The 8,498-nt window shown below is 52.0% G+C and overlaps 1 protein-coding gene across 1 annotated transcript in view; it reads left to right on the top strand.

Moving 5' to 3' along the window:
• Positions 1-2,529: 2,529 nt before the first annotated feature.
• Positions 2,530-8,498, top strand: part of SLC30A2 (solute carrier family 30 member 2) — an 8,627-nt gene continuing 2,658 nt past the window's right edge. Inside the window, exons 1-6 of the mRNA XM_003799846.2 lie at positions 2,530-2,570; positions 3,250-3,470; positions 4,580-4,726; positions 5,398-5,551; positions 6,498-6,690; positions 7,704-7,809. Of these exons, the coding sequence (XP_003799894.1) occupies positions 2,530-2,570; positions 3,250-3,470; positions 4,580-4,726; positions 5,398-5,551; positions 6,498-6,690; positions 7,704-7,809 (862 nt within the window). The remainder of the gene's footprint in view (positions 2,571-3,249; positions 3,471-4,579; positions 4,727-5,397; positions 5,552-6,497; positions 6,691-7,703; positions 7,810-8,498) is intronic.

Here is an 8,498-nt window from a genome sequence, read left to right as displayed (position 1 = left end):
CTCACTTTGTAGAGATGGAGTCTTGGCTACGGAACTCTGGCTTGTCTGGAACTTCTACCTTGAGTGATCTGTCCTGCTGGGATTATAGGCATGAGTTAATGAATAGACCAGGCATAAATGTTTTGTCCTTAAATGGGTTATAAAACAGGAATCTAGGCTGGGGCGGTGGCTCACACCTGTATGGGTTATAAAACAGGAATCTAGGCTGGGGCGGTGGCTCACACCTGTAATCCTAGCACTCTGGGAGGTCAAGATGGGTGGATTGCTTGAGCTCAGGAGATGGAGACCAGACTGAGCAAAAGCGAGACCCTGTCTCTACTAAAAATAGAAACACTGAGGCAAGAGCATCGCTTGAGCCCAAGAGTTGGAGGTTGCTGTGAGCCATGTCGCCACGACATTCTACCCAGGGTCACAGCTTGTGACTCTGACAAAAAACAAAAACAAAAACAAAAACATACACACACACAAAAACAGGAATCTAAGCAATTTGAAACTATAATACTTGAGATAGCCCAACAAGAAACTCCTGTGAGCAGTACCCTCCTCACTTACTCTTACCTGATTAAATGACCAGCCTTCTACTTGTTTATAGTTCTTCTTTATTTCAATTCTGTTCACAGTACTTAAGTGCCTTGTAGGTGCTCAGTATTGAGTTAAAATGCAATGTTAATATAAAATTCATCCGCAATTTCAAAGAATTTATAATCTAGGGGGGAGGTCAGGTGAATACATATCTGTGATGATTTAAAAGAGTTTACTACAGGGGTCTTCAGACTTGAATTGTGCAGAAAACTCCCTGGGAATCTTGGGAAATATGCAGGTTCCACACCTAGAGATTCTGACTCAGGTGGTCTAATGCAGGGACCTGTAAGTTCCAGGTAACGTGGGGCCTACAGATCCTTAGATTATACCTTAAAGAAAACAGCAAAGTCTGAGGTTTTTCACACTCCAAAGTCCAGAGGAGGTGGGAAGGTACTCAGTGAGGACACAACCAAAGCAGGCGTATCTGGGCCATCCTCAGTCCTTGTACCTTGTCTCCTAACAAGATGACTCCCATAGAAAGAGAAACTGAAAGAACCCCTTCCTGTCCTCCAGTAGTGGTGTGAGAAGGGGCCTACACCTGACTCTTGGCTTTGTAAAGGGCCATCCCCACGAAGCTGTGATTCTGGCAACCAAGGGTTCTAGGGATGATGGCGTGATGCAGCGACGGGTCAGAGAGGCTCTTTCTCCATGGAGGGCACCTGTTAGAGGCCAGCCTGGGGTACCACAGGCCTCCAGCACTCAGGAACCACCTTGGTTCCCCCCCAGGGCTTCCCCCCAGGACCCTGCTTCAAGTAGGTAGGCACCAAGCTGGCCACTAGGGACAGCCAAGCTTCTTCCAGCGGCACCACCACTCAGGGCACCTTCTGCCCGCATCTCCCCAGCATTTGCTTGTGGAGTTTCCTGGGGCTAAGTGAGCTGCCGGGAAGGCAAGAAGGGATGGTGGCAGTGGTCAGCTCTGCCCACGGTACTGTTCTTTGCAGGAATGGAGATAAAGCTGGCCACTCCACAGTCCAGTTAGAGTGTACAGAAGAGGAACTGGCGCTATTTCAGTGGCCAGGGTGGGTTGGTCAGTCCCAACCAGTAACCAGCCCTAAGGAAGAACAGTGTCCCAGCCTGAGAGGAGGCAGAGCCCCCACCCCCAGGAACCCCCTAGCCGAGGGGAAGAAACAAATCCACTCCCGTGTCTCCAGTCTGGGAGAGGAAACGTGATCAAGCCCAGGACAGCGTTTTGCCTCAGGGGGGATTCACTACCTTGTAGCCTCTGGAGACCCTATTCTGAGGCGAGGAGAAATATTCCTGCCAAAGAGGTTTTTTTGTTTGTTTGTTTGAGACAGTCGCACTATGTCGACCTCGATAGAGTTCCGTGGGGTCAGAGCTCACAGCAACCTCTGGAGGGGGGGGTGGGTCTCACTATTGCTCAGGCTGGTCTCGAACCCAGTGAGCTCAGGCAATCCACCTGCCTCGGCCTCCCAGAGCGCTAGGATTACAGGCGTGAGCCTCTGCGCCGGCCCAGCCAGGATTTCTACAAACCAAGTTGGAGAACTTTCCAGTGGGGGCGCGCCCGACAACGCGCAGGATAGTGGGCACTGCCCGCTTCACCAATCCGCACTGGGCGAAGGCTGTTGAGGTTTTTATCGTAGGCAGTTCTGCTTCTCGGGCCCAGTGGGCGCAAGGATGGGCGTCAGGGGCAGCGCCGGGCGTCCTTTAGCCGGCCGCCCCCTCCCCCTGCCCCGCGGGCTTTTGCACACGACGCGCGGCGGGCCGCTTCACACGGGGTGGCAAGGGCCGGATAAAGGGGGCGGCGCGGGGCGCAGCAGCCGGCTCCGGCACGCGGGAGCCGAGACTTGGGAGCGCCCGGCGCGCGGGATCCTCCCGGCCGGCAGGTAGGTGAGCATCGCGGAGAGTCCCGCGTGCAATTTCCAGGGCACACTCCGCCGGCCGGCGGCGCACAGCTCCCGAGACCCAGCGCGGGGACTCACGGAGGCCATGGAGAAGCAGCACCTGTTGAACGCCAGGTCTGGAGCTCGGTAAGGAGACAGCCTGGGGAGGGGCGGGCTTTTGGGCGGAATCAGACGCAACTCCTCATTTGCCGTCCTAGCAGTGGTTGGTTTTGGCTGCGGTTTGAACTGGAGCCGCAGAGGATGGGTGGAGTGAGGTGAGGGAAAGGGGAAATTAACCGTGGTCCTGTGGTCCAGGTGGTCATCTCTGGCGCTGAACACGTATCCTAAGCCTTGCTCTCCAGGGGAGGGGGCGGAGTTCTATACCAGGAGTTTCCGCCCTGCCCAGTACTTTGCTCGGGGGTGGAGGGGGGAGTCCTCTCCTGGGGAGGCCCTGTGCCCCTAAGTGTGCTGGAGTGGGGCTCTGCTCTCGTCCTGAACCTGAGCTATTCTCTGCTTGACTGGACAGCCGCCCTTTGGCCAGTTCCCAAGGTCTTTGCCTCCTCTTGGCCTTGGAAGGAGTGGGGGAGGAGGAAGCACCCTGGGACTAAGGCCACCAGACTCCCATTTCTCCGGCACCGGCACCCGTGTCTGAACACAGGCTTCTCAACGTCTGCTCACTCCTCAGGGATCTGAGCTTAGAATGTCCTTAGCTGTTCTTCCCATTGCACACTTGGGAACACCAAGGCTTCAGGGAGAGATGAAACTGGAGTCAGCCCTCCTTCCCCCATCTCAGAGCTGTGCTCCTTCTGTCTTCCTCTCTGGCCAGGTCGTACATGGGATCTCTGTGGCAGGATGGGACTGGCTGGATCCCTCTGTCTGGACACAGCCTGGACTTACAGGCCATTGAGGTGGCTGCCCAGAGCAACCATTACTGTCATGCCCAAAAGGATCTTGACAGTGAAGGTGACCCTAAGAAGGAGCGTGCCCGGCGCCAACTCTATGTGGCTTCTGCCATCTGCTTGGTGTTCATGATCGGGGAAATCATTGGTAAGGACTTCTGTGCCAAATGAAGTTGGCACATGGATAAACTGGATGATCCCAGTAATACTATTAACACTAATAGCCCTATTTATTGAACTCTTACTAAGCTAAGCCCTTTGTATACACATTTTCTCATGCAATTCTAACAAGCTTGTGCTACCATATGAGTACTGTTATTCTCCTTATTTTATAGATGATGAAACTGAGGCATATTTAGTTTAAGTAACTTGCCAAATATCACACAGAGCTAGTAGATAATGGAAGGTACCTGAATTCCTAGAAGGAAAGGGCATTTACTGAGTATCTACTATGCTTTCTGGTCCCTATTTGAACTTGATTTTCACATTCACCCTCTAAGTCAGTGGTTCTCAACCTTCCTTTAATGCCATGACCCTTTAATACAGTTAGTTTCTCATCTTGTGGTTGCCCCCAACCATAAAATTATTTTCGTTGCTACTTCTTTTTTCTTTTTTTTTCTTTTTGTGAGACAGAGCCTCAAGCTATCCCCCTGGGTAGATCCCCCTGGGTAGAGTGCTGTGACATCACAGCTCACAGCAACCTCCAACTCCTGGGCTCAAGCGAGTCTTCTGCCTCCACCTCCCAAGTAGCTGGGACTACAGGTGCCCACCACAACACCCAGCTATTTTTTGGTTGCAGCCATCATTGTTGTTTGGCGGGCCCAGACTGGATTCGAACCCGCCAGCTCAGTTGTATGTGGCTGGTGACTTAGCCGCTTGAGCCACAGACGCCCAGCCCATTGCTACTTCATAACTGTAATTTTGCTACTGTTATGAATTGTAATGTAAATATGATATGCAGGATGTATTTAGGCGACTCCTGTGAAAGGGTCATTCAACCCTCAAAGGGGTCGTGACCCGTAGGTTGAGAACGGTTACTCTAAGTATATGTTGTTGGCCCATTTCACAGAGAGGGGAAGTTGAGGCTCAGAGAGAGTAAGGTACTTTCTCACAGTTGCACTGTTCACGGGTCACAGATCTGCAGCCCAGTGTGTCTTCTCCCAGAGCCTGTGGTCTCCCTGCTACACACATAGTCAGGGGGTTGGCTCTTTGGGGAGATGACAAAGACTCTCCACTTTCCTGGCCCTGCCCCTGCAGGTGGGTACCTGGCACACAGCTTGGCCATCATGACCGATGCAGCCCACCTGCTCACAGACTTTGCCAGCATGCTCATTAGCCTCTTCTCCATCTGGATGTCCTCCCGACCAGCTACCAAGACCATGAACTTCGGCTGGCAGCGAGCTGGTGAGGATCCTGATTGGGCTGGAGATGGGGTTGAGAAAGAGGATGGGTCAGAATAGAGGTTCTTAAGTGGCGTGATAGGTGGGTCCCTGAGTGAGGCCAGGAAGGCAACTTGGATGAAGGAAGATATCAACCTTGGCCTCTGTCCTCTGGGAACTTCCAGTCTGGTAGGGGAACCCTGGTTCTAGCCATCGCAGAGGTCTTTGTCTTTAGGGAGGCCGAGTTCACCTCCCTGACCAATGCAGTGGTCAGATTTCAAGAACAAATGACAGCCGCATTGTCACTGCACATGACCCCATGGATTGGCACTGGGTGGGGGAAAAGGCTATCAAAGGCTGCTGGGAGATACAGCTTTAACCTCTCTTCAGTTTACCTCTGGGCTGCATTGTCACTTTCCTCTACACGGGAAGAAAAGGTATGTATTTTAATAAGTCAGTTTCTCTACGTGTATGTATAAAATGAAATGAGTAGACCCAGATAACTTGCATAGTTCCTCCTAGCTCTAACATTCTCAGAAATAGGAATGGTGGGTAAGGTGCAACCATGCAAGCCATATCTTTAGCAGAGCCCCAACTGGACCCAGGCCCTGACTTTGCTGGCAGAGAGAGGGGAAACCTCTTTAGCTTGGGGTCCATGCCAAGGTTGGTGTTGGGGTTGGTTGTGTTCTTCCTCAGAGATCCTGGGAGCCCTGGTCTCTGTGCTGTCCATCTGGGTCGTGACTGGGGTACTAGTGTACTTGGCTGTGGAGCGGCTAATCTCTGGGAACTATGAGATCGAGGGGAACACCATGCTGATCACGTCGGGCTGCGCTGTGGCTGTGAACATCATGTGAGTGGGGCCTTGGTTTCCTGAGTCTCCCCTCCTCCTGGCTATCCCACCTGAACCTATGTCTGCTGTAAGGGAATGGAAGGAGGCCATGATACAGTTCAGCATAGGCCACAGGACAGAATCTCCCTAGTGGTCTGAGCTTTGGCACCTGGAACAACCAGGTCCTCAGGCCAAGGCTATCTAGGGTCACATCAACTCCACCCACTCCCCCATACAGATCAGTGAATAAACTTTGAGGCTTCATACCTGAAGTGGGGAGGGGTGAGCCCAATTGTTGCAGGAGCAGGTGTCTCTAGGGACAAAACCCAAGTCTATTTCAAGCTGATATGCCCAAAATTGGTCTCAGTGAAAGGCAGTGGTATGTAGAGCATGTGTGTCTTTCTCTCCCTTGCTCATCTGTAACATGATAGGGTGAACTAGATGATTTCCATAATGCCTTCTTGCTCAGATTCAGCGCTGTGGCATTGTTGTGCCCAGACCCAGCATGGCACTGGAGCTGAGTGCTGTCTCTTGTGGCACTCTTTTTTTTTTTTTTTGAGACAGAGCCTCAAGCTATCCCCCTGGGTAGAGTTCTGTGGCATCACAGCTCACAGCAACCTCCAACTCCTGGGCTCAAGCGAGTCTCCTGCCTTAGCCTCCCAGGTAACTGGGACCACAGGCGCCCGCCACAACGCCTGGCTATTTTTTGGTTGCAGCCGTCATTGTTGTTTGGCGGGCCTAGGCTAGATTCGAACCCGCCAGCTCAGTTGTATATGGCTGGTGCCTTAGCCGCTTGAGCCACAGGTGCCGAGCCTCTTGTGGCACTCTTAGCCAAGGCCACACAGGTTGGGTTCCCCACATGGCCAAAGATACCACATGGAATTTGGGTGCTTGAAATTTTTGCCTCCCAGAGTGACTTTTAACTGCTACTTCAATGAGCCCCCTGGTTTTGTCTCCACTTCCATAGTATGGGGTTAACCCTTCACCAGTCTGGCCATGGGCACAGTCATGACCATGCACACAGCCATGGCCATGCACACAGCCATGACACCAGTGAGCAGCAGGAGAACCCCAGCGTCCGAGCTGCCTTCATCCATGTGATTGGGGATTTTCTGCAGAGCGTGGGCGTCTTGGTGGCAGCCTATATTATATACTTCAAGGTCAGAACCAGGGGCAAAGGGAGGTGGGGAGCAGGGGAGTACAGATCATCTGAGGCTCCTTTCTGCACAGCGCCCTTTTCAGATTCTAGCTCCCTCCCAGTTTGAGGCAAAAGGGTGGGGAGATGGAAGGAACATTTAACCCACACCTACCAAATATCTGTACTTCTGACCCTCACCACAATGTGAAGGGCAGGCGGTAGTGTTTTCTACAACTCAGAAAGATTCAATGACGTGCATAGTATCACACAGCCAGTAAGTAGTGGAATCAGATTCAAACCCAGGACTGTGGGCTGCCGAAGCCCAGGCATTGCCCATCACACAGCCAATGAGGTGCAGTGGAAGGAGTAAGGCAGGTTTAAAGCCTTGCTCTACTCTTGGCTAGATGCATGAGGTTAGGTGAGTTGCTTGCCCTAATTGAGCCTCAATTTCCCTATCTATAAAATGGGGATGGTGGACCAGATAGTGTCTAAGATTCTTATTTTTTATTTTTTTCCTAAGATGAGGAAAAATGTTCTATGTTGCCCTTGGTAGAGTGCCATGGCATCACAGCTCACAGCAACCTCAAAGTCTTGGGCTCAAGAGATTCTCTTGCCTCAGCCTCCCAAGTAGCTGGGACTATAGGCGCCCACCACAATGCCTGGCTATTTGTTTTTGTTGTTGTTGTTGTTATTGCAGTTGTTTAGCTGACCCTGGCTGGATTTGAACCTGCCACCCTTAGTGTACGTGGCTGGCACTGTAACCACTGTGCTACAGGTGCCAAGCCTAAGATTCCTTTTAGCTTTGTCCATACCTCAGCCTCTTGGGCAATGAGGGATGGGAAGGGACAGTGCCTTATCCTGTCCTGTGGTCTGTCCTGCTCATTATTACAAATGTGGACTAGAGTAGAAAATCAGGAGGCAGGGCCAGGATGAGGCTCACATCACCCTGCAGAGAGAACCCCTCTCCCCAACACAGTGCCAGGAAGCTGAGGTGTTGGGTGATGAATACAGGTCTGCCTTTCCCTCTTCCTGCAGCCAGAGTACAAGTATGTAGACCCCATCTGCACCTTCATCTTCTCCATCCTGGTCCTGGGGACAACCTTGACCATCCTGAGAGATGTGATCCTGGTGCTAATGGAAGGTAACTTGGACTTTGGGGCTCCCTTTCTGCTCTTGGTTTTCAAGCTCTTATCAGCCTCAAATTGGGTATGTGTATCAGCATATACATGGTGTGGACCATGGCGTGAGCCAGAAAGCCCCCTGGGGCCCTGGGCTGATCTTGGCGTAGAGCTTGGGCTCCAGAGTGTAGCATTTGCTGGAACTATCCCTGTCTTCACTTCCACCTAGCCCTTAAAGTGCCTCCTCCCCTGCTGGGATGTGTCCTCCCTGCCTAGTTAGGTGGCTTCTAGGTGGTATCTGTAGCACCTGGAGCTCCGGCCCTACCCTGTACAGTCTCTAGTTGCCTTCTCTCAGGAAGAGAGAGGGAGTGAGGATTATGCTTCTCATTGCACTGGGGGAAAGATTGAGGCTCAGAAAAGGACAGTAAGTCTTAGATAAGGCTACTGAATCCATTCCAATTTAGGCCTTTCTACAACATCTCAAAACCCAAACTATGCCCCTGCTTCCAGGGACATGGTTGCACTTTGAGCAAGTTGGAGACCGATGAGTGGTGGAGAATGGTCTGCCCTGAGTCACCACTGTCTTGTGCTCTAGGGCCTTGAGTCTTGGGCTGGGGTCATGAGTCTCTGTGTGGTGAGGGGCAGTCTGGAGTTGAGTTGGAGTTGGCCTGGGGTTAGCAGGAGTGTTTGCAGTTCCAAGCTTTTTCTCTAA

This window comes from Otolemur garnettii, unplaced genomic scaffold (assembly GCF_000181295.1).
Source record: "Otolemur garnettii isolate 467f Iridium unplaced genomic scaffold, OtoGar3 scaffold00156, whole genome shotgun sequence".
In the NCBI taxonomy this organism is placed as follows: Eukaryota; Metazoa; Chordata; class Mammalia; order Primates; family Galagidae; genus Otolemur; species Otolemur garnettii.
Note: the sequence above shows the minus strand (reverse complement) of the source record. Positions and strands in the feature narration are given on the sequence as shown.